This window comes from Archocentrus centrarchus, chromosome 1 (genome assembly GCF_007364275.1).
Source record: "Archocentrus centrarchus isolate MPI-CPG fArcCen1 chromosome 1, fArcCen1, whole genome shotgun sequence".
Taxonomy (NCBI): Eukaryota; Metazoa; Chordata; class Actinopteri; order Cichliformes; family Cichlidae; genus Archocentrus; species Archocentrus centrarchus.
Genome location: NC_044346.1, coordinates 14,609,635 through 14,634,966, shown reverse-complemented (window position 1 = coordinate 14,634,966; position 25,332 = coordinate 14,609,635). Strand labels below are relative to the sequence as shown.

The window sequence follows — 25,332 nt, the reverse complement described above, 5'->3', positions numbered from 1 at the left end:
TGTTTTTTGTCCTGTGTCCCTCCGTTCACCCCCAGCCAGTCATGGCAGATGACTGCCCCTCCGTGAGCCTGGTTCTGTTGGGAGTTTCTTCCTGTTAAAAGGGAGTATTTCCTTCCTACTGTCACCAAGTGCTTGCTCATAGGAGGCTGTCTGATTGTTGGGGTTTTTCTCTAATATTGTAGAATCTTTTCCTTACAATATAAAGCACCTTGAGTCAACTGTTGTTGTGATTTGGTGCTACATAAATAAAACTGAATATTCTGTTTTATGAGGGGCACAGTTGCTTTGTGTGACATGCTGTGAACTAGGACACTAGCAGTTTGTTGGGCATCACCTTTGCTAATTTCAGTTGCTGAACTTGAATTCTTAACTGTATTTTTTGTTTTGATGCGTTTTGGAGGGTTTCTATTGCAACTGTCTGTCAAACAATATAGCTGGCTGCGCAGTTAATTGCACAATAGATTGTCCAAGAAGCCTGTGCTCCAGTTCTAGTGAATAAAATTCTAAAATTGTCTGTATGTCACACAGCGTTTATGTCAAGTAGCAGATATCTGTGTCAATGGGATCCACCTGTAAGGTCTATGAATGCACAGCGGCTAACAAAGCTTTCTAGTGTTAGCTGATAACTTAGCACTCAGCCCTCTCATTAAACTATGGTCATTTCTGGTTTAAAAAGAAAACAACAACAGCGACATGGCAATGGTGAAAATGCTCAAATTAAGGTTCCAAGCAGGAGTTCACAAACCAGTACAGTAGGTGACACCACTGTGCTTACAGTATGTTCATCAGGGTGGGGTGGGGGGGTACCTGCATGCATGCTAAAGACTTCAAGAAACGTCGTGCTGTGACAACAATGCAGGAGTCAGAAGAAAGATTGTCACCAGTAGTTGTGCGTTCTTGTGTCATAAATAATAACATCCAAAGTCCCACTAAAACTGAACCTGACACCAAAACAGATTATGTTGAGTGAATCAGTCTCCAGAGTTGACCTGAAAACTATTTGTTAAACCGAGAAACATTTAGACAGCAACTAAAAACTTTATGGGATTCTCTTTGGAGCCTGTTGCCCAACAGTGCTGTAAACCCAAATATGCATACAATAAATCAAAGAACAGAAAAAAGGCATTCATTCAAATATCTATGATGTATTACATTTAACATGCATAAAAACCCATGCTCTGATTTCCTAAGTGAACTTGATTCTTCCCGGGAATCTCTTTTCTTGCGTTGATTTTTCTTGCCTGTTTGGATACACAGCGACTGACCCAAACCTGCCACCACCGACGCCAGAGTGTAGACCACCTTCTGACACAAAGATCACTCTGCTGTTAATAAAAACCTTAAAGCCACGAGGAGGCAAAACACATCTGACTAACATGCAGTTGTGTGTGACCAATTCAAAGATTTTATAGCTACTAAAGTGTTGGGGGATACATAATGAATAATAGCTGAGGTGAGATGGAAATGCACCTGGACATAAATAATGAAACATATTTGTGTCTCACTGAGTTTAGTGCGAGTGAGGCTCACAAAAGCAGTGCCAAATCAGGCAATTTACTTTTTTTTTTCCTCCAAGCTATTAGCCTACTTCAGAACTATCAAAACTACAACCAAATACCTTCCGTGGCTGGAATGAACCAAAATCACAAAAGAGACCAGACCATGTTACATTTAGGCAAGACATATGAAAATGTATACTGTAATAACTGGGCAGTGTTTTATAGCAGACGCACCTTAGACTTAAGTGAAAGGGATTGGAACAAAAGTCTCCTGACAGGAGAGGCTGGCACATCATAAAAAATGAGTCATGCTTGGTAATCAGATCCCAGACAAAGGGGAAATTTTCACTTTGGCTTTTTGATACAGAATAAAAAGGACCAGCCGAGGAAATGAAACCTCACAAAACAAAGTAGGTTCCTAAACAATGACCTTTGTATGGGGGCATGAAAGGGGAAAAAAATAATCTCAAACTGATTCCACACTTTCTCCAAAGTGCCTGTTCCAGTCACCTCTTTTCCCTTTCCAATGTAAAACGATCCCGACGCAAAGAGACTGTGCACACTGAGATTTCACAACTGACTACAACTCCTGGAAAAACCATATAACATCCAATTTTGGGAGAAGTTGTACAGGGCACTATCAGACCAATTACACCCATGCTGAGGACCACCTTGAGAACTACAGTACTTTTCCAAATGATGGAGCAAAATTCTTTCCATTTGCTTAATCAAAATAAGAGTGGAACTGATTAATCTGGTTGGTGGGCCTGCTACTCGTTTTGTTTGACTGACTCCTCAGATAAAATGTTCACGTTTAGTGCAAATTGATGTTTTCCACATTCACCAAGCGAGCAAGAATTTGGGATATAAACTCAGCGGCATTATTCTTAACAAGGGTAGAAACTGCTGTGATGCTGTTTAGATTTGAAAGAGCATCAAAACAGTCAGTTTTGTTCTTAGCGAGCAAACTGCAGCGGGAGAGAAAATTTGTGTCATGGTGTTTGATGTCACCCCAAATTCTTGCATGTTTGTGTTTGAAATGTTACAGCAGAAACTGATCTTTCCAGAGGCGAGTTGATGGCCTGCTAATACCATTGGAAGGCCCTTATTTATCAAACACTGTAGACAGTACATTATAAAAAGAAAAAACTTGTGCAGGTGCATATGTGCAAACGCATACACATACACACACACACACACACACACACACACACACACACACACACACACACACACACACACACACACACACACACACACACACACACACACTCCTCTGCCTGGCTTATTCAGATGCCATGAGTTGAAGGAGCACTCAATGGCTCAGGCCTACCTGATGGAGAGCTTGAGAGGCCAAGCAGGAACAGATGGGCTGAGGACGGCAGGGTACTGGGAATGAGGGAGCAAAGGGAGGGAAAGAAGAGAGCGAGCGCATCGACAGTCAGGGACCACCATCATTGCTGCCCACACCAGACTACACTTACCACCAGCCGCCTGCCTGCCCCCATCTCACCAAATTCATTTTCAGCGCAGTGATTCCCCACTGTAATGAATCTGCAATTTGCACACATATGTAGTGCCTAACATGGTACTACTTTGGGATCTGTTTAACCCCGATGGAAACATTTACAAACAAGTGACCGCAAAGAGTCATCAATCTGCGCATTAACCTCTTACTTGCCTCTGGTGGGAGGATTGTGCTATTCTCTATTATAAGGTCTGGAGAATACCAAAGAAACTGGAAAAGGGAGGAAAGGGAAATAGTCCCCTTTAAAGTAGAGAACAGAGGAAATTAGACAAATACTAACAGATCAACTTTATGGTTGCTTCAATCATTGTCTGCTGTCTCCTTTGTGACTAGAAAAGAAGACTTGAGACCTGTGAAAGATAGAGTGGCTCATTATGAGCTCCCTGAGTTGGAAACCTAAAGAGTCACTCTGTTGAAACATCTGGAAAGACATCTGTCTAAAGAAATGACTGATTGGCTTGCTACATTTCCTGAAAGGAGCAATGGAAGCCAAAGATGCTGTATTTATTTCCATGGAGCTGTGTCACTGTATTTGTGTATTTTTACATACATCTGGCATTTAGTATAGCACCAACAGTTACAGGACACTCCATCTTCTCAACTTGTGCAACTCTGTATGTGTCTCGTGCCACCGCACCAGGGAGCCCTGGGTGGCTTCACTTATTCATGCCATGTGTATACTTTAGCCAAACAAGGCCTAAGGACACTCCAGGGTGGTACAGAGGAAGGAGGGGCGAGGACGCTAAAGGCGAGGTAGTGTGGTCTTATGGTTGAAGCCCGTGATTTAGAGGCTGTTGATACCGGGCAGACAGCCCAGGCTCCGTCACTGACTCACTGCAGATGACGCTGCATAAGTCACTACACTTAAAATGTCCTCATGTGTTTAGATCTGTTCAAGTGGAAATCAGGCGCACTCACACAGCTGGGAATGGCTACTGGATCTGATTTTCTTGTTTCCCCCCCTGCTTTTCCCTGAAGCTTTCATAAACAGATGGCAGAGGCTCATTAAGCTGTTGTCAGAACTATTAATGACATTGTGAACACTTTCCGAGGTCTGTATGCCTTAAGGCGAGCGATTGCCAAAGCAGGGTCGTTAAAGAAGGTGTGAGAGTAACGCAATGCTGCTGTGTGCTGCAAGGTGAGGGATGGATGCCATGAAAGAACAGTGCACACATGGTTGGACGACTGTTAACAGTGAGCTGACGTTAATGATTTCATGTTTGCGGTGGAGAGGAGAAAAATGGCATTACGTCATGTGATTTCAGCGCTGTAGGAGTGCGCCGAATGCTTTGACCCTGCAGTGAGTGCTGCATGAGCTGTGCGCGCACTGATTCTGTGGTAGAGGGGGGTTATACTACTGTTATAGCAAACACGTCATTGCTACTAGCATTTCATTCAGATAACAGCATTGTGTTCCTTTTGTAACCAAAAGTGTGCACTATTGAAGTCCAAGTAAATGGGTTGGGATAGTTCACCAGAACTGCATGTCAGAGTGATGAACATCTTCACCTCATCTGTATAACATCAGATTAGCAGGTGAGTGTGTGTCTGACTGCATCTGTAACTTTCCGAGACTGATGATATGATTTCATGATGGTCATTATTTATTTATTTATTTTTACTAGCCTTTTTATTTTGGTTATACAAATGAGACACAAATCCCTTTGGGGCTACGTCAGGAAGGCTGTTCGGTGTAAAAATCACAACCCCTTGTGAATAAGGGAGCAGCTAAAAGCTTTTTTTTTTTTTTAAATATGAATGCAGTGAATGTCTTCCAGGCTAGAACAGAGCTATACCCTAAAAATGTGCACTGCTATACCTGTACTTAAACGATATTCTGCCTGCACCCTCTCTGTGAAGGTCTCACTCTTCCACGCACCGCCTTAAATTACATATTATTTTTGATGTGGTCAAATAGCACATTATTCAAACTACCACTAACAGTTTAATTCAGGGGTGTCAAATATAAGGCCAGGAGGTCAGAATTGGCCCAGCAAAGACTCTAATCCGGCCCACTGGATGGCTTTGGAAAAAGTGAAGAAGGGCATAAATTTTGGGCTTTATCTTTATTTTCATAAGTTTTGCAGCTTTTCCTACTGATAAAGACCTACCCCTTGGCCATTCATAATACACCAAAGTAATTAAGTAATAGATAACAATTTAATGAGAGAAAGGTTTCTGTTTTTCTGTGAATTAACTTTTTTATTACTGGACAGTCTGGGCAATGAGGTACCAAAACTTTTTTTTTTTAAAAATACATTTATTTCTTATAAATGTATTTTTAGCACTGCTGCCTCACAGTTAGAATACCATCTGGAAGGCCTGGGTTCGATTCCACCTTGGCCCAGGCCTCTCCCTCTCTCTGTGTGGAGTTTGCATGTTCTCCCCGTGCTTGCGTGGGTTTCCTCCGGGTACTCCGGTTTCCTCCCACATTCCAAAGACATGCACTTACTGGGGTTAGGTTAATTGGCTAATCTAAATTGCCCATAGGTGTGAATGAGAGCATGAATGTGAGTGTGAAAGGTTGTCTGTCCCTCTGTGTTAGCCCTGCAACAGGCTGGCGACCTGTTCAGGGTGTACCCTGCCTCTCGCCCTATGACAGCTGGGATAGGCTCCAGCCCCCCCGCGACCCTTAACAGGATGTGCGGAAGCGAATGGATGGATGGATGGATTTATTTCTTATTTCTTTAAGCCCACAGAGCTGACACTTTTCTTTCTTTACTACAGCAGCATTTCTTTATCATGTATAAAAACAGGCATACTGTTTAAATTGCCCTTCTTGGATTATAATTAGATATCACAGGGTTTAAATGTGCAGTTAAACTTCTTAGTTTCACTGGCCCACTAAAGATCAAAGTGGGCTGTATGTGGCCCATGACGTAAAAGGAGTTTGACATCCCTGATCTAATTATTATGGCTTTGTGGGTCAACTTTAGAGTTCTTTGATCTAAAATCCATTTTCTCGCTTGCTAACAATAATACTAAAATGCTGATTTTAGGCAGGTGAAATGTATATCATAGTCTACTTCACAGTTTTACATATTAGCACGCCAAGTATCACTAAACCAGGTCGTTTTGACTCTCAGGGTGTCAAATGCTGCCGCTTTGTCAAACTTGCAGACGTCTGTAAATTACGCACAAGGTGTCCTTTGTTGTGCTGAGTCTAATGAACGGACCAGCCACTACCAACTCATCACATATGGATGCTTGTAAAGGACCCCTTTGTGTCACATTCAAATGCACTGGGTAAGCGTCATTTTTCAGCGTGCGGGGCAGATGGTGTGAAGGGGAATATTTTATATCCAGTCCAATCTTTTCCTAAACTCAACCAGGTCTAAACCCAGCAAACATGTTTCTCACCACAGACTGGTCACAGTAAGATGGCAAAAATTACATCGTTACCGGTGACAGGAAAGTGTTGCTTCCATGCAAAACTGTGGCCCCTGTGATCAACTACCCACACAGCGTTCACTCCACATACACAGACTAGTGTTACCTGATGTGCATTTTTTTGTTGTTTTATTTTAAAAATACACACACATAGAAGCCATTTATTTACATGCAAATATATGCAAATCAATTCTTTTCTTATTGCTTGATCATCTTACATCTACACCCCACCAGACGGTCAAAATATGTAACGATCACCTCTCTTCACTTCATGTGTCTGTAATGTAACTATTTAGTGTACCATATCAGTGTGTAGTCTGTTTAGATCAGTAGCTTTAAAAGTCAGAGGTCACAAGCACAAATCTTTATTACTTTTGTCTTTTTTTCTCTTTTCATGAGCACAATTTTTTTGTTTGTTTTGTTCGAGAAAAGTATATAATAGAAAATTTTCCTGTACAAAGACTTCTTCTTGCTAGGAAGTTTAGGAAGGATGCCCAGTCAACATTCATTTATGAAGGCGTGGCAACATTGTCAACATTACCTCAGCATCAACTTTCATTTTGGAACTATTTTTAAACCAAGTAGATATCCAGAGTGAAGGGTCAGCCAGGGGTTATTCCTGCAAAGAGAAAATGAATCCTGAGGGGAACATGGACATATGCATCAAATGTCAATAAAAAAAAAGGCCCATTTGTTACAAAGTGCTTCCCAGAAACATAAAATAAAAGAACAAAGTAGCAAGAAAATATGAAAACTATTTAAATATAAATTAAATGACACCATGAGAGACTCAAGCAAAACATCAAAATAAGAATAAGATACAGTCTGATTCTATTGTAATGAATACCTTAAAATTAACACAGAAATCTAGAGGTTAAAATAATAAGAGGGAGTTAAGCAAAGAATCTCAAAAAATATGAAATCTATTCTAAAATTTTCAAAAAGCCTTATGATGAAAACGAGTCTTTAGCAGTGACTTAAAAGAAGATGCTGATGAGGCGAGTCCTCAGGCAGATTATTACACAAGTGAGGAGCCCTAACAGGAAACGCTCAATCGCCTTTTGTCTTTAAGCGTGAGGTGGAAACAGTTAACAGGTTTCTGCTTGAGGATCAGAGGCTGCACATCGAGCTTTTTGGCCCAGGCCATGAAGGGCTTCAAAAGTAAAAAGAAAACCTTAAAACCCATTCTAAAAGTAATGGGTAGCCAGTGTAGATTCATTAAGACTGAAGTAATATGTTCATTTTTCTTGGATCTTGTAAGAAGTCTTGATGCTGCATTCTGCACAATCTGAAGTCTATTTAATGCCTTCTGATTGATACCTGTTGAAAGACCATTGCAATAATCTAACCGAGCAGAAATAAAAGCATGAATGATTGATCAAACTCTGTATTGATCGTATCCTCGTGATACTTCTGAGGTGGTAGTAGCAGGAGTGGGTGACCTTGTTCATATGTTTCCCGAAGGTGAGATTAGAATCAAATAACTCACTCAGGTTTCTGACAGCTGATTTCACGTGAATGGATAAAGGACCAAGGGAGGACTTGATGCTTGGATGCACCTTTTCTGAACCAGCGATGAAAATTTGATTTGTCTGACTTATCTGACATTTCTTAATGTCATGTTAGGCAGATCCATCCATGAAAAGATGGGCATAGCTTCAGTCTCTGAAAAGTGATGCATACACAGAGGTGTCTTTAACCTGCATTCTTTTTAACAGCCACCAGGGGGTGATACCTGTGGTTTCAAAAGGACTTTGGGTCTTTTAGAAATTGATGGAAAAAACAGCCCTTGGACTTGACCTCTGTTGGCACTTTACTGATGAGTTTATGGGCTCAGTAACTAATTTCGGGTCATACTAAATACTTTTTTTTTTAATACTGTGGCAGTTGTAAGCGTTTGGAAGTTAGGCTTTCCGGGGTAATGCTCATTGGCTAACAATGTGTGACTGGCAAGTTGTTAGCCAATGAGTGTGTGACTTCAAAGCCAGATCCACCCCATCACATCCGGTTTCAAAACACCAAGATGGTGATGGTGAAAATGCTCATCTTGAGGCTTGAGAAACCAATGGGTGATGTCAGGGTAGCTGTGTCCATCTTTTATATTGTCTATAATCAAAAAGCCTTATTAAGCTGTAGAGGAAAGATTAACAAACATAATGTATCATCATGGAAATCCAGTTAGTGTGTAATTCAGAATTTCTAATTTAGAACCATTTAAAAAATTACAGCAACAGCACAAGAAATGGAAATGGGTTGATTCCAGCTTTTTTTTGCTACACTTTGGAAAAGACATTGTGTTCTGTTCAAGTTCATAGATTATTACTCAGTGTAATAATAAAAATCAGACTTTTGCTTCCAGCTTTGCAGATGAACCCTGCTGAACCTGCAGCTAAATGCTGGCCACCTCCAACAGCACTCAGGGAGAACTTTAGGTGGACTTGTGAACTGCGAGGTGTGAGGCAGTGGTTTTGACTGCCTGGAATGGAAACACTGAAAATGCACAAGCGGAGTTCTGTCGTTACTCCGGTCGTGCACGCAGATGATCAAGACGCTGAGTTATGAAACAAGCAATGCGATAACAGACGGACTGAGAGAACAGAGTAGACTTTCAACATTTCTTCAGTCCGGGGGAAACAGTGGAGGCGGCACTGAGAGCTCACAGAGCCCCAGAGTCATGTTGTTGATGCTTATGTGGTCACACGCAAACCTAACCATCGTCCCCTGGGATATCCTTAAAGAGGGTCAGACGCTGAGCGCATTAGATTTCCCCCACTGACCCTGCAGAAAGGAAAGGGCGAAGCAGGTGGTGTCACATCAGGAAATTATTGTGCACTTTGTATGTGGATATTTTCCTAAGATCGGCATTCAGTCTGAATATGTGCTCTGAATGAGCAAAGAGAGCTTCAGAATTCAAATTTTAATACAATAAAAATTGGTTGTGAGTAATATGGAGAGCATAAACTGCAAGACAAAAACAATTTATATGGATGTCTGATTTTTTTTTTCTTTTTTCCCCATGTATACACGTGTATATGCCTCTGCCTGTGCCTCACTATGTCAGCTAAGAACTGCGGTCTGTCTAACTGTGATTCTCTTGGTCTATCTCTCCTAGCAGATGTACTCTTTTCTGCTCCACAGCTGCATCCCACATGTTTTCACGCTGTTTGACAATGCAGTTATATTCTCTTCTGCTTGGAGCTCTAATGTCAGTTAGTGGTGATAGTGGTGGTGATGGTGGTGGAAGATTCCTACTCTTCTTATGGCCCTTCCTTCCTTCCTCTTTGTCCAGAGTACAGCAGTAGTGCTCTGGCCACACTTTGGTCTTGAAAAGTCTCCAGTTGGGTAATGTAAAGAATGTAGAGGGTAGGGGGTCAGAACTGGCAGAGCCTGCCACAGCTCCATAGCACACAGAGTCATTTCCATAATTGCCCACAATCAAACCAACCCCTCCTGGATTCCACCCGCTCCAGATTCCTGTAGATAAGCTGAGCTGCAGCTTTGGTGAGGGCCGGAGACCCCCAAGTAAGAACAGGTGCTGCTAATGTAACTGATTTCAACCCCCCCCCCCCCCCCCCCCAAAAAAAAAGGCGCACGGGGGGGGGGGGGGGGGGGGGGCTGATGGTTCTCCAGTAATTGCAATGGTTGAACATTCCCTTTTGGATTGCTATCATGTGACTTTCCTGAAGAGAGGAATGAAAGAGGGTTTGTCCCACATTTGGTATTATCAGGAGACTTTAGTCAAATTAAGATGCCTTACTGTAAGTTCAACTGTACGGCAACAAATTGCTGGGCATCAGGTCGTTAGCAATTGATTCACATTGTAGCCAGTTTTCCACCGCATACAACAAAAGTACTGCTGCAGAGCGATCCAGAGTCAAACAACCCGTGACACAGTATGCAATGTAACATTTTTGCAATGCCGCAGAGATATCAGTTGCTGACACAGTAAAATCCTTTAAGAAAAGAGGAAAGTCATTGAGGGCTACATGACTGTCAGTAAGTCTAACATATGAGGAGATTCTCCATAACAAGGGAAAAAAGCACAAAAGCTGCATAAGAAGCCAAAGGTTTATAGGTTATAACAACATGTTTTAGAAACTGTGCAAATCTTTATGTGCAGAGTAACTAGTAATTACTGAGTATTAAAATAGTTAGTAGGTAGTTCACCCATCCTTAAAAGCCTGCAAGTAGCCTTCCCCACAACGGTGCAGGTACACTTTTAGTAACTGTACTTAGTTACACCCCACCACATCAGAAGAATAAGGTTTACATGGCTTATAACTATAAAAGCTTTTTCATCTTCACGAACAAAGAAGACCATCTTAGGCAGGGAATTCGGGAGAAGTTTGATATCCTCTTAAATCTCCTCCTGCGATATGATCAAAACAAGCCATTAAATTAACACGATAAGTATGGGAAGACGGTGAATAATGAGTAACAGTCGTTTTATTCGCCTCTTCTGTCGCCACTTAACTCCCCACCTCCTCCAGTCTCCGACCGCCGCTCTGCCAGGTAACCGTTTACCTCGACGTGGACGCGACTGTGGCCACACGCGCGCCCCCGCGAAGTCGTATACGTCACCGTGCTCGCTCCTCTTCTCGCGCGCTGGTTAAAAAGAAGGAGGAAAGAGCACGGGAAAACATGTGAGCGCTCTGAGGACTTTAGTGAGAGGCAACTTTTATTTTTCTTATATGTGCTTTTTTTTTTTTTTTTTTTTTTTTTTGACCCATGTGTGTGCAAACTGCCGTGCTCTGCTCAGAGAGGAATTACACCTGAAAGGAACGTCACGGCTTTTTTTTTTTCTCTTTTCACTTCACGGTGTTTTGGGGGATTTGACTTTTTTGTACTCATCAGGATAAACTGTGTTATTGTTTTGCTTTTATATTATTATTATTTCGATTTTCGAGTTATACTGTGTGACCAGAAGGGAAAAGTAGGGCTAATTTATTTTAAACACCTGTTTTCATACTAACGAATCACATTTAAGACACCTGCGTTTACACATTTGTCTTTTTTTTTAAACAGCTTCTTCCTGCGTTGAGAAATATATACATATATAAATATACTGCACTCCAGGATAACATCTCTCTTTTGAAAAAGGGACGCGTTGTATTTTTTTTATATTATTATCATCATTATTATTAGTATTATTATTATAAGCTTATTTTTTTATAATCTTTTGAGACTATGAAGCATTTGCAATTTGTGCTCGTCCTGGCCATCGCGGTCAACGTTTGGGAATGTGGGGACGCGAAGTTTGGCGAGAGGGGCGAAATGAGCCCCAGGAGGAGAAGATGTTACGACGGAAGCTTGCCCAAGCGGCTGAAGAAAAGGGAGCGAAAACTGTTGCTTGACGGCAGCAGCGGAGGAGAAGTTTGCCACAGGCTGTATCCTCGCGTATCCTGCTGCCCCACCAGGAGAGCCGCCTATCAGATCCTGCACCGCAGGGATCCCAGGGTAGGTTAAAGTCCGTCCACGCACGCTGCATTTTCAAGTATTTAAAGGACTGGCTTTTATTGCTAAGGCACCTAAGGATATGCATTTACAGCCTCTGTGCATTGTCATTCTGCTTCTTACTGCCGACAGCTGAATTTGGGGATGGTAAAGAGGAAGTTGCCTTGGGCTGTGCGGCCAAGAAAAAGTCCGCATTTTTATATTATAGCAGGAAGATATTGCTGTTACTTAGTAGTAAACGACTTTACAGTATGAGGTTTCACGCTTCTGGTGAAATCCCCATTCATGACACTTTAGCACATGTGTGTGTGGCTTCTGTTTTTTCCTCTTTTGATAACCATCGCTGTAGAATATTTTTTTTATTTTTAAACAATCTTCCGCGAACAACTTAATCTGCACCTAATGGGGGCAGGCTGTCGTTTCCGTAAAGGGGACTGAAAGTGAATCAAAATCCCGGTTTCCGCAATAAAATCTTGTGCATTTTGTTTACCAGCTTCGCGCAATGTGGCGCAACTAATTCGGTGTGTCCAATGCGCTTCGGTGTTACCATGGCAATCACTCGCTCGATTTACGTTACTTCTACGCTGGCTACAGTCGGCACCAACCGCCGGGAGAGGGAGAGAGAGGCGCTTAGTTAACTGTTGAACCATTTACCACAAAAGGTAGGAGCTCAGCCTTTTTTTTTTTTTTTTTTTTTTTAATTAATCAGTCGTCGTCGTTTTTACTGCAACTGGAAGCTGATAAGGATTTTTTTCTTTCTTTCTGTCTGTTTGGCAGCCGGTGGTTCTCGGTGGTTTTCAGAGTTAACGTTCAGACGTTTGTTTGTCTAATGTCTTAAACGTCTCGCGCTTTTACGCTCCACTCTTGACCGTTATGGCGCCAATCGAGGTAATAATGTAAGTGTTGAAATTTAATGCAGCGCAGATCTTCGCATGGGGTGGTTGGGATGGGGTGTTAATTAAACCGCTCTTCGGAAATGCAGCGGAGAAAAAAAAAGAAGAAGCGAGTGTATGCGGCCAAACTTGTAGCAGATTCCTTTGGATCCTCACCGGGCCATTCTCATGTAAACCACCCCTCGAATCATTCAGTGGCTGGGTGGTATCTCACTTTGTGTTGTGACAAAAAGCCATATTGCATCATTTAATTTGCTCAAGTCATGCAAATAGGAGGAGGAGGGGGGGGGGGGGGGGGTACTGAATAGGACGAACTCGACTTCTCCTCCTCCCCACTACACTGCCCACACACGGAGCCCTTTCTGATTATGGCAAAAGAATAACAACAACACCATTGTGTTTGTTGGTTTCACTAATGGGAGAAGCTGGAGAACATCACTCTCCCCCAGTCATCAGCCCCTGTCCAAGTGTTAATGCCTTTGAGAGGGTGTGTGTCTTTCACTATATCCCCCTGCCAACAAACTTACACCTATTCCCTGAGGACAAGTGTTTTGTTAAAGCTTAGTGTTGCCTACCTCAGTGCCACCCCCCACCCCCGACTATGTGAGGACTGTCCTGTTTTTTTTTGTTGTTGTTGTTTTTTTTTACTGCAGCTGAATCATATTTTACATTTTCAGTTTTTAAGTAAGGCATTAGTGTTAATGCGTTTGTTCCGTGAATTTTTGCTGATGAGTCATTATGCAGATGCATCATAGAAGGAACAGCTGTTCTCCCGCATGAGGCTTAGCGTTGCAGGTGTGAAGCCAGTTTTATTAAAAATGCAATGTAAACATCTGAAATGGCAGGGGAGCTAAGTTACTGACAATTTTATTTTCTTACCCCATTGTAGTTACATTTTTTCCTCTCTGATTACAGCTCTGCTCTTGACCTCAGTAAAAGTGCGACAGCTGAGCCTCCTCCTTGCTGTTTTCTCACTGCTTTTTTTTTTTTTTTTTTTTTTTGAGGAGCGTACTCACTGAGATTCAGTGAGAGACAACAAACAAAGGTTCACTTGTTCTGCTTTGGATGATGGCAACATTGGAGCCCATCCCAGCAACATATGGACACAGGGCATGGCTGAGAGCACACAAATGCTACTCTCTGTGGACCTTGTGCCAGCCTATGGCCCGCAGAATCAATGGGCAATTTAGAGCAGGAGACCAGGCATGCCCACAACACTACATGGCATGAGTGTAGAGGATACCGAGACAGAGGAACACTCTGTACATACAGGGTCACGGCCAGTGCGGAGCTCCCCTTTGGGAAAGAGCAAGAGTTAAATAAATTCTAGAACAAAATTATGATTTAGTGTAATTCTGTCTTCATTTAGGCCATTGCCTTGTATGAATTGAGATTTTCTCTTTGCATGTCTTAAATTGTATTTTTCTTTAGATCCTTATATTTTTCCAGAGGTTCAACCACCTGTTAGGCAAAATCACTTCAGTACAACTTCTAAAAAGAAAATCTATTCCGCAGCTTCAGTTCGCTCTGTAACCAAAGTGAAGTGCAAGGTGTCCATATGTTAGCCTTGGGTCCCCTAGTCTAATTGACTTCGACAGACTGCTAATTTGTTGATACCAGAGAGGGAATGATGTGCCTGTCTATCTCTAAATTGGTGTTTACACATGGACCTCACACAGAGCAAAGCACTACCAGCCTGCTGCCTCCAAGCAGCACCACTCTTGACCTAAAACAGATTACATTGTGTTTTATTATAGCTAATTTGTTATGTAAATAATCCTGCTAATTTCTTTTGGATGAAGTCTATGTATACTTTTGCGTAATGACCCCAAGTCAGGCTTTGTGGCTCTTATTTGGTTTCATTCATTTTATGCCTCTGAAATTTGTCAGACGTGGGTATCATAATTTGATTTTAAGTGTTTGTGAACTTGGTTAAGTAGGCAGAGAATGAGAAGATCTTGTTGTTTATTTAAACAGAAAGGGAGGTCAAACTATAGGCTTGACAAGTCTGTATGAAAGGAGACAGTAAAAAAAAAAAACTTCCGACTGTGTAGAAAATTTTAAAATGTCAAGTTTTTCAGCAAAAAAGTAAATCAAATTGTAGATCTTTGCTGTAATTCGCTTTTATGAATAGGATTTTGCAGTCTTCAGTGGGAGAACAAGGAAAGAAGTGGCATCTCTACTTGCTGCTGAAAATATCACAGAGATGTTGCAGACTTCAAACTGTGCAACTGTGTAACTCTTTCATATTAAATAAAGACATAAACAACTGCAGCTCATGTAGAACATTAACCGAGCCCATGGCATTAACATTAAACTTGTGTCGTATGTAGTGTGCATTATGAAAAAAGTATAGATCATATATATCTTACACCTAGCTTTGTATCTTGTAGCCAGTGTAGAAAGAGTTTCTTGCTTTATATGTATCACATTGATAGGATTGGCTAATTTCCGGTAGTTAAATGGGAATTATGTTAGGCATTTTTTATAACCTAACACTGAAATAAATATATAAACGTCTCCTTTAAGGGGTAATTTGAACTCAGTGAGATCATTTGAAATATCTCGATTTGTGTAGTTATTCTAAATTCTCTGTGTTGTCATTGTCAGGAATTTATAACAAAGATTTGAAAATGAATCTCACAATCTAAACTTTCCCTTCTTCATAGTGTAATATTTATCATGTTGCTATCACCAAATGTCCAGCTAATCCTAAACTACACGTTGGCTTGCTTGGGAAGTGTGAAGTGAGAGGTAAAAGAGAACAGCCAGCCATTCTAATCAGGCGTTGGTCCTTGTTGCGTGTGGTCTCCAGATTTTCTCCACCAACAATACAGAATGTGGACGTCTCCTGGAGGAGATCAAGTGTGCTCGCTGCTCCCCCAATGCCCAGGTGTTGTTCCACTCCTTGGACATGGATAAGATGCCACACAGGGAGCCAGACCTGCCACGACTCTGCCAGAACTTCTGCCGCGAGTTCTACTACACCTGCAGGGGGCACATACCAGGTAATTACACAGATAGTAATGGCCATGATTATAACTTTAATGTTGCCCCTTGTGGTTACCTGGTGGTTTTCAAGTAAACATACACAACTGAAAAGGTTAAATAAAAGTGAGCACGTGCTGTGTTTATTCATTTTAAATTCTCATAAATTCAAAATGATACGAAGATGTTTGATTTTGATTTGTTGAAAAATCATACCACACCACATTGAGACTCAACTTGCACATGCATGTGCAGCTGGGAGATTTTTGGACTTATGCAAGAAGTGGTGCGTCAGTAGTCTGGTCTGTGAATATTTATTTATTCAGCTCTTACCTCATCTGACCTCACCCTGATTTGCTGTTGCGTGTCTCACCCGTTTGCTCGCTTTCTGCCTCGCTTCTTAATGCATCAGTAAAATCACTTGCCACACTTTGGCCGTACGGACCCAGCACCTGATTAGCGTGCAGGTTGGCCTGGTACATTTGATTAAAGAAATGTGTAGAATGCTTTTTGTGCTTCTTAAGACACAGTATTGAGTCTAGCTGTGTTTATGTCATCAGGTGCCGGTACTGTTGTTCTCGTGTCTCTGTTAGGTCTATTGGGATCATGCAGGTTTATTTTAATTAGCACAAATTTGCAATAAATTAACTTTTTGCAGCCCTTGAAGGTAGTAACAATACACAGACATGAGACAGTTCTTGACATGTGAATGGAAAATATTAGACATTCAAAAGTGGGTGTGAAAACAAATTTCATAAATGCACTGACAAAATCCAGCCTGCCTGACCTGTGTTCCAGAAAACTTGACTGACTGGAGCAAAGTGAAACTATTTTATAACCTGTTCCTGGATACTGCTTGCTAGACTCAACTGCTGGAGTTGATTCTGTATTTGGGATGCATATGCACCCTAGCTGTGGTCTAGACATGACTGCCGGGCACTTTGCCTTCCTCAGACATAAACTGTCACCTAAAAAACTCTCTCATGCTCTGCCATTACACTGTTTTCATTTGGGTAGTAGGTTAACATGATTTGTAAACATAGCTGAAGTGTTGCTGTACTGGCCTCTGTCGTTTCTGACTATTAGATGGCAGAAACATTGGAGGGGGAAAAAAAGCCATTGATGCAACAGTTTCCCTTATGTATAATGTACTTTTAAATGATAGGAACCCCTCTACTCCTTGAAAGCATTTGCTCCTCAGAAGAATTTCCTTTGAAGGGATGCAAGATCACAGGTACCTTCAGAGTGCATACCACACATGATCAAACACTTCTTGACTGTCTCTTCTCCTGCAGCCAAGTCTTCTTCCAGTCTCTGTCGCCACAGACTGATTAGATCTGCTGAGATTTGCAGACAGAGAACAGTTTCAGACACACTTGTCTGCAAACCCACCCACATGATATGGTACAGCTCAAGTCAAAAATCAAACACATACATTCCATCAGAGTCCTTGCTCATCTCCATCTAATGGCCTGCTGTAGTATTGTGTACAACACTTCAAGTGCAACTCAGGTTGGTGAGAGGGACTCTACAGAGCAAAGGCAGAGAGGAAAAAGAAGTCTTCTCTGGAGTTACATTACTTGCTTATGAACTGATAGACATATGGGCTCAGAGAGTCAAACAAGAAAACCTCAAGAGAAGAATCCAGAGACGGATCCCCCTCCCCCCACTATACGCTCCTCCCTGTTCACCCCCCATCAGCCCCCACAGATCAGCATATGTGGTGACGAATGACACATTTATTTTTCTACAAAGGTTGTGTGTATGTAAAACTGCTGAAGTGCATCAAGATGTCAAGTACTTTGGGTGGGCCACCCAGGTTGCCTTGGAAGATAACCAGATGGAAGTATAACTTTAGCAGTGGGGAGCCAGGAATATGGACAGAGTTCTGTCTCTCCATGTCTCTGCTTCATTCCCTTGTTCTCTCACTCCTTTGCTTTCTTGCTTTGTTTCTTGCCTTTTTTCTTTTGCATGCTAACTCTTTTCCTACATCTCTAGTTAGTGCATACCCTGCAATGAAGGTAGAAGGTAATATCAAATGACGAGTCCTGAAAATCAACTACAAACAGATTAATTTGATTGAATCGTATGACAGATATTTTTCTTAGGTATATGCATAAATGATAACGATTAAGGTGGAATTTTTAATGTTTAATGAAAGTTTATTTTCCAGATCTGCATCTGAATATTTCAATGGGAGGCAGCAAAAGTGAATATAACCGCATACCTTCCCAGACAATGTCTTTAGCTAAAAAGTTAAGAAAATCACCAGTCACTGGTTTTAAATTGAAACAGTAGCCTTTACAGCATCCATAACTGTCATCCTGCACCCATGAAACTTCCTACCAACCCTTGATTAGCCCATGCACCCCTTTTCTCCATAAAGATATTTACTGCCTTGACTCTCACTTCTGCCTAGAAGCCTCCCACCTTCCCCGTACTCCTCTTCTCTCATGTCTTCCTCCACTCATTCCCCCACCCTCCACCCGACATCCCCAACCAGCATGGTTAAGATAACTGCAGACACAAGAGTGTGGGTGGTATAGTCAGAGCTGTGTGTGTGTGTGTTTCTATGTGTGTTTGATCTTCATGTTATGTTTAGATGTTTGAGGGGATATCCTATCACCTCCAGTATTTGGTGTGGTCAACCCTTGCGGTGTGGGGCAGAGGGAGGAGATAAAAGGAGGGACAGGGAGAGTCCTGTTTGTGTTTTTATCACTGGTGTATTTGCTTTCCTCTGTCCTCAGAGGGATTGACTAAAGGAAACAATATCGGTAAGATTGTTTTTAGGTTGCTAAGGACCCGAAGACCCACTGCGCACTTTGCTTATTCCCGGGAATAATGTTGTGACTGCACTGGCTAGAAGGGCACCTCTGTGTGACTGCTGTGTTTACGCAGATTACCTTCTCCTCTGGCACTAAGTCGTTTTAGGTAAACTAGCAGGCCAAAGGGAAATAAGGAATGATGTGATGTCAGTTTTACCTTGAACTTGTGCAGAATTTATGGAAATACAATCAGTCAGCATTTGGGAACATCATGTCTTTGTTTGGCAATTCAAATGATGAAAACCATTTACCCTGAAAAAAGTTTTGTTTATTCAGAATCACATGCCATATTTAACAGGCTGACTTTTTCATCAAAGAACATTTTGGAATACCTATAAATGGCAGGAATAATGAAGGAGTAACATTTTTAACTCCAGTTAAGCGAATGAACACAGTTTGCAAAGCAGAAGCGGCCAGCCAACATCACTAACTGCAGTAGACCATTTAACATGCTTATTTAATGAAGGTAAAAGCTGTGGCAAAATATACTTTCAGAAGAGTTTTGTAGTTTGATCTATAGGGTACTTTTTAAAATACTTTTTTTTTTTTTTTTTTTTTGTATCTATTGTGTTGCAGAACATATTCAAAGGGTTATATTTATAATTCATAAAATGAATTTGGTTCCCATAATTCACTGCCATGGAGACACATTGTTTCCGGTTTAGAATCAAATCCTTTTGGCATGGGATTACCCAGTTAATAATTCTAGTAATCATATATTTGGCTCTCTTTGTGTCTCACATTTTTCAAAATGATTAAACTCCTTGTGGAGTCTATATTGGGATGCAGTGTTTTTGTTGTTGTTGTTGTTTTTTTTTCCTAGAAATAGCTTTCTTAAGACCTCTTCTGTGTATGTCACAACCTAGTCAACCATCAAATGATCTATGAATCAGCTAAAAAATGATATTTTTAGTGCCAAACAGACAAAATTATATTCCTCATCATGCTGCTTCTTGTACTAGGTTTATTTCAGATTCTTTTTCATGTACACCAGCTGAGATGTGCGCTTCCTCAGCAAGCTTGATGAATCTTGCTGCCACTTGCACTGTGTTGCTGTTTGTTTCCAATAGGCTTTCATTTAGTGTACACTGACACCACACACTGGTTTTAACTATCTAAAGCAGCTATAATTAAAGGATCACGCAGCTGGAGCGAAAGCAACCTCATGGTTGCATGTTGCTGAAAAGACTGAATAGAAAGCCAGGCTCTTCTACTTGGACTAATGCACAAGCATTATTTCATAAATGAAAATAATGACAAGGTAAACTAAAATTTAGAATGCAGTCTTTCTTCTCTCTGGAAGCGGTATAGTTCACTGTAAAGCCCTATCTAATCTGAGATCCATTTGGTTTGGCCCAGTTGGTTTTCACTTGTTCTTTTCAGCCTAGGCTAGCCAGGATTTGGTTTGGCTCATCAAGTATAACTCCTGAGTCTTCCCAACACACAAGCACATCATTTCTCATCACTTCTCTCTTCTTCTGCCTCTACTTACATTCTCTGTCCTCTCTTGCACAATAGCCACAATACATTATAGGCAAACCAAAGCAAGCAGGCTAGATGAGCCAAGTATAAGAAGCCATGCAGTATCTGGTGAGTGTATGACTCTATGTCTCTGAATCTGTTGTGTTTTCTAGAACTGTTCCAAGCTGATGTGGATGAGTTCTGCCAGTACTATGGGAGGAGAGATGCTAGTTTATGCTTTCCAGATTTTCAGCGAAAGCAACCACATCATCAAGATTCTAACTACTTGGGAGATGAGAAAGTAGAAGAAATCACCCGGTATGTAGTATATTCATATATAAGTTTTGACTGTATCATGTGTTTCAACAAAGTGAGTTTCTTGGGTTTCATCTGTATGCATGAGCAACATGCATAGCTTCGTAACATGTTTTGGGTTGACTGGTCCATTTTGACATGGTCCATACTTTCAGACTGACATGCTGTGCAATTTCTCCTCTAATCCTAAAGTTTGTCCAGACTGCTTTTGCTCAGCTTTGCTAACATAATGAAAATGCTTATCCTGCGTCATTCTGTTTGCCTCCCTCACTGGAAAGGTCTGTACATCACAGGGGGCTTTGCCCTTTTGTCCATGGGGGGATGCCTTTCATCTCAGTTTTCCCTAGGGCAGGAAGGCCAGAGACTATGCACCTGAACAGCAGCAACCAACATTCAGTCAAATAACTTCCGACAGTTATAGAGTCAGGGGATTAATCGTCTCTTCTGTCTCATGTCCTTTGAGAAGTATAATCACATAAATGACAGTGAGCAGGGCTCCCTTACTTTAAAGGGTAGGTGAAAGTGCCAAAATAAAGTCAGTTGAGTTACCGACTGAGATTATGAGCTTCATTTTTGGGAATTAAGGCACAGAGCTCAAATGACCCTGAGTTCCTTGCACAATGCAGTGTGTGGCAGTTGTGCACTTAGATGGTATGGGCCAAAAATAGTCATTTATGTTATCAGTGGCTGTGGTGAATGTTTAATGGACTGATTACAGTTATAGCTTTTCATATCTGCCTCTCTTAAGTAGATGCACCCAAGTAGTCATGTCTGCAGCTGGGAAATCTGCAAGGATTCGTGCCCCATCTGACACACTTGCACTAGCTGAGGGAACATGTAGGAGGATGAGGTTAAACTTCCTGTACTGCCTTTTTTTTATTTTTTATTTTTCAAAGAGCCAGATTTGGCACACACAATTATTGCCCAGAAAAACGGATGTCTTGAATGAAGACGGAATATGGAGAGAGAGAACTGGTGGAATAGGTCATCATGAGTTTTGCAAATTTGAGAGAAGAATTAAGCCTGTAGTTGTCTTATATTATTTTATGGCTCTGAATGTCTTGAATTGCAGGTAGAGTACCCATGTGTAGATGTGTGCAGGCAAGCAGGTTGAACAGAAAATGCACCTTTATTAGGCAGTAATAAAATGAAGTAAAATCAAAACAGGAATAAACCCTCAGCCTATAATCAAAGGACTAAAAAACATACATGCACAAAGAACCCAACCATAAAACATCTAAGAAGCAAGAGGTCAAAGCTCAAAAAACTCAGAACCCTGGATCCAAGACCCAGGACCATGACACTGACTAAAATATCATAGTCCAGCTGATTTCACAGCATAAAATAGGAATTGTGGTTTTAAAAAAAGAAAACAAAACAAAACTCTGTATAACAAACAACACTCAATTTTTAATGCATCTGCACATAAATGTATTTAGTGGTTGTCAGCTGAGGCACATTGCAGACACCTGTAGCAAAAGATTTTTTAATCAGATGACTGTCTAGGTAAAATCATTGTAAATCTCATGTGTACTATTGCTGAATAGATTATATTATTCTGTTGGTGTACTTATGGATGAAAAGTTTATATAAAAACATGAACTTTTGAACCCTACAGTATAAAGCTGTAGAGTAGCATTCAGGTCTGTTTGTCCCAGTAAAAGCAAGGGTTCAGGGTGATCACCTTTGTCCTGTGATCAAGCATTACTATTTTGATGGGAGTGGACTCTTTCTGGATATAGAGCACAAGGGAGCACTGAATGATTTCACAATTCTGAAAATTATGTGAATCAGTGAATCATATGATATGTTCTTTTAAACAATGCTCTCCATCAGCACCATCAAAACAAAACCAGGAGGTATCTTTTTGAGAGAACAATGTTCTTGTAGCGTCAATGCCAAGGTTCACTGGCCCTGTTGTGGTAGGTGGTTGCCAGATATCTTACAAAGACACTTTAAAGCATTGTGTGTTATTCTGAATTTGTCTCCCATCTGTACTACTACTTGAAAATCTTGCTTTCCTACCTTATAGCTGGATTCACTACCACAGTCTGTCCCTATTTATATGTGACACTAAAATGTATTTCAGATTATCTGATCTCTGGTGGGCAAATCTATAGATAGATTTAGAGTTGAATGCACCCAGGAAACATTCAGATTCAATCAGTTAGACCGTATTCTGTGGTGGTCTGGGCTGTAAATTGCATAATTCTTTTAGCAGTACTCTAGTGATGTGCCTCCCCCCAGTGAAAAACAGCACATTTGGCAGAGTGCATGGAGTTGTTTACCTGCAGCTATCATTAACCATTTGTTTTGAATAATGTTGTTGTGCAAGGAAAAATAAAATACTTTACAGTCTTTGACCTTGCTTCGTTATGGGTCAGCTCATGTGCTCAAAACCGATCAGTCAGGGTGGTTCTGGATTGGACTCAAAGATAATTGTTAATAACAAGTGAGTTCCAGTATTCTACAGAGCACTCTGGGTGCAAGCAAAACTGAACCTGTGCAGGATTCTGGCATTTGGTCTTAGCAAGCAGCAATAATGTAGAGTACTTGTTTGTTTGCATGTGGAGTGGGAGAGTGAGATGCAGTCACAAGTGGTCACTCGATACGTATGCTCATGCCAAGTGTGAACTGACGCACTTAGCACTGTCCGTTTGTGATCAGATCACCCAAGACACATGTTGATGGCAAATATGAACAGGGTCCTTGACATTTTGTATCTTCCTTGTTACCCAGGAAACACAAACACAACTGCTACTGTGCCCAGGAGGTGTTGAGTGGTCTAAGGCAGCCGGTGGCTGTGGTGCACTGTGGAGATGGTTCCCAGCGGCTCTTTGTCCTTGAGAGGGAGGGAATTGTCAGGATACTCAACCATGACCTCGAGCTAATTAAGGAGCCTTTCTTGGACATCCACAAGATAGTGCAGAGCGGCCTGAAGGTAGGACCGACTCTGCCCTCATACTGTTACCTGTGAATTATAGAGGTAATATGTTAAAGTGTATGTAATGTGATCATAGTTGTAAACAACAAAGAGAAAAGGAAAGCAACATGACTGAGGGAACACGAAATAGTTTTTGCTACATTTCTAAAGTAAGGAAGTAATATGACACAAGTCTTTACAACACAAATGTTTGCACCTATGTAAATGTGTCAGGAATGTCTCCAGCCAAGGTAAATCCTGTGGAAGTTGTGCCTGCTCACGGTTTGTGTTCAATTATATGATTAGACCAAATAAGCATTCATCAAATGTGATTGCCCATTACATTATCTGCTAATTAAATATACATACTGTACACATTATGCAAACTGATCATTTTCTGCTACTTCTCACAAGAATGGTTAATGGTTTTCTTAATCTCTCCCATATTGTCCCTTTAAGGGTTCCAATATTATAGACTTATCTATATAATGCCTACCACACACGATAATAAGAATGACAGTTTCAAATTGTAACCTTGTCTGTACTCGTAATTAACTTCAACAAATAACTACATATTAGAGGTCTTTTTGTCCTGTCCTGTGCTCATAGTCCAGTCATGGGGGTGTTATTAATACATATCAAGACCCACAGACCTGAAAGGACAGATATGTCCACACCTGTGTAACATTTAACTGTTCTGGCTGACCACCTCTCCTGCCAGAAGTGGGAGCGTGACAGGGTAAACATATGTTCTACTTCTGTTTGGCTCTCTGCCCTATCTGGGAAAAATAAACACAGCCAAAGCAATAAAAAGGTGCACAGGAATTTTCTTGTTTATATCTTTTGAACATGATACACACTTTTGGAAATAGTTAGGCCTGCTGTGTCCTTGAGTTGATGTATTCTCAAAAATATGTGTGCCGTGCTAGTTCTTGAAAAAAATTTTTTTGAAAAGCATTCTCCGTGGATATATTATTTCTAAAGACACTTCATCTTCTTGAGATTTATTTTTATATGCATAGTCCTTAGGTAATCACAGATTTTGATTTTGGTAATTGTTCAGAAATTGTTTAGATTGCATGAGGAGATGTGGTAGCTTAGATGCTTGTGGGGGGCATACTCCCAGACAGGAAGTTTATCCATCACGCATGCCCCTCGCTCCTCCACTGACAAGGTTCTTTGCTTACAAGGAGTCAAACGGAGCACAGCATTTGAATATTAAGCTGCCCCCTGTGGGATGCTCACCCCACTCTTCTCAGCTCTCTTATCATAATTCAGTCCAAACTGGTTGTGGATAAAGTGACTGTTATGAGAATTAGATGTGGCTCAGTCCCCTGCAAGCCCCAGGAGTCCTATTCTGAATTGTTGGCTGCTGTAATGGTCCAGTCCACTCCAGGGGAGGGCTAAGGTGTTTACTGGCAGCATCAACAGGATGGAGCTGCCTTTATACATAAAGAGGAACCCAGGGCCCCGGGAGACAAGGCAGATAGTGGGTTTATCATCAACCTCATGCACATGCTTTGATTGTAATGTTCTGTGTTTCCTCCTTCTCTTGTATCCCCCTCCTTCCATGGATCCCTCGGTGCCAATTAAGCTGAGCTGCACAGAAACAATACTACACTCTGGTGTGGGCTTCTACCTGCGCTGTGGGTGTTCTCAGAAATTCTGTTTCTATACACTGGCCCCACCTTCACACTCACTTACACACCACTCATGTTAAACACAGGGGTCAGTATATACAATAATTATTTAACAACCTATATTCTATATATAAACACTTTTTTTTTTTTTAGCATAGTTCATACATTTTTAGATTTCTTACAGGCTTTGGTTTTTCCATACCAAAAAAGAGCATAAGATATCTTGAAACACTGCAGTTAGTTTGCTTGTTTTAAAAAGACACAACTCCAAATTTCAAATTACAGTTGATTGCTGTTAAAGTCCAGTTATCAATATATTCCTGTTCCAAAACTCTTACTTCATTAAACTCAGTGGGGCCTTGTATTCAGAAATCTGTGATTTAAAAAAAAAATCATTTAAATCCTACATTTGCTTG

The 25,332-nt window shown here is 41.1% G+C and overlaps 1 protein-coding gene across 4 annotated transcripts in view; it reads left to right on the top strand.

Moving 5' to 3' along the window:
• The first annotated feature begins 11,194 nt into the window (after positions 1-11,194).
• Positions 11,195-25,332, top strand: part of hhip (hedgehog interacting protein) — a 36,096-nt gene continuing 21,958 nt past the window's right edge. Inside the window, exons 1-4 of one of the 4 annotated variants that reach the window (XM_030732714.1) lie at positions 11,195-11,874; positions 15,580-15,772; positions 20,212-20,356; positions 23,093-23,294. In XM_030732714.1, coding sequence (XP_030588574.1) covers positions 11,605-11,874; positions 15,580-15,772; positions 20,212-20,356; positions 23,093-23,294 — 810 coding nt within the window. In that variant the 5' untranslated portion in view covers positions 11,195-11,604. Of the gene's footprint in view, positions 11,875-12,414; positions 12,534-15,579; positions 15,773-20,211; positions 20,357-23,092; positions 23,295-25,332 lie in introns of those variants that run through there. The other 3 variants (XM_030732695.1, XM_030732705.1, XM_030732723.1) reach the window with 3 other exon arrangements.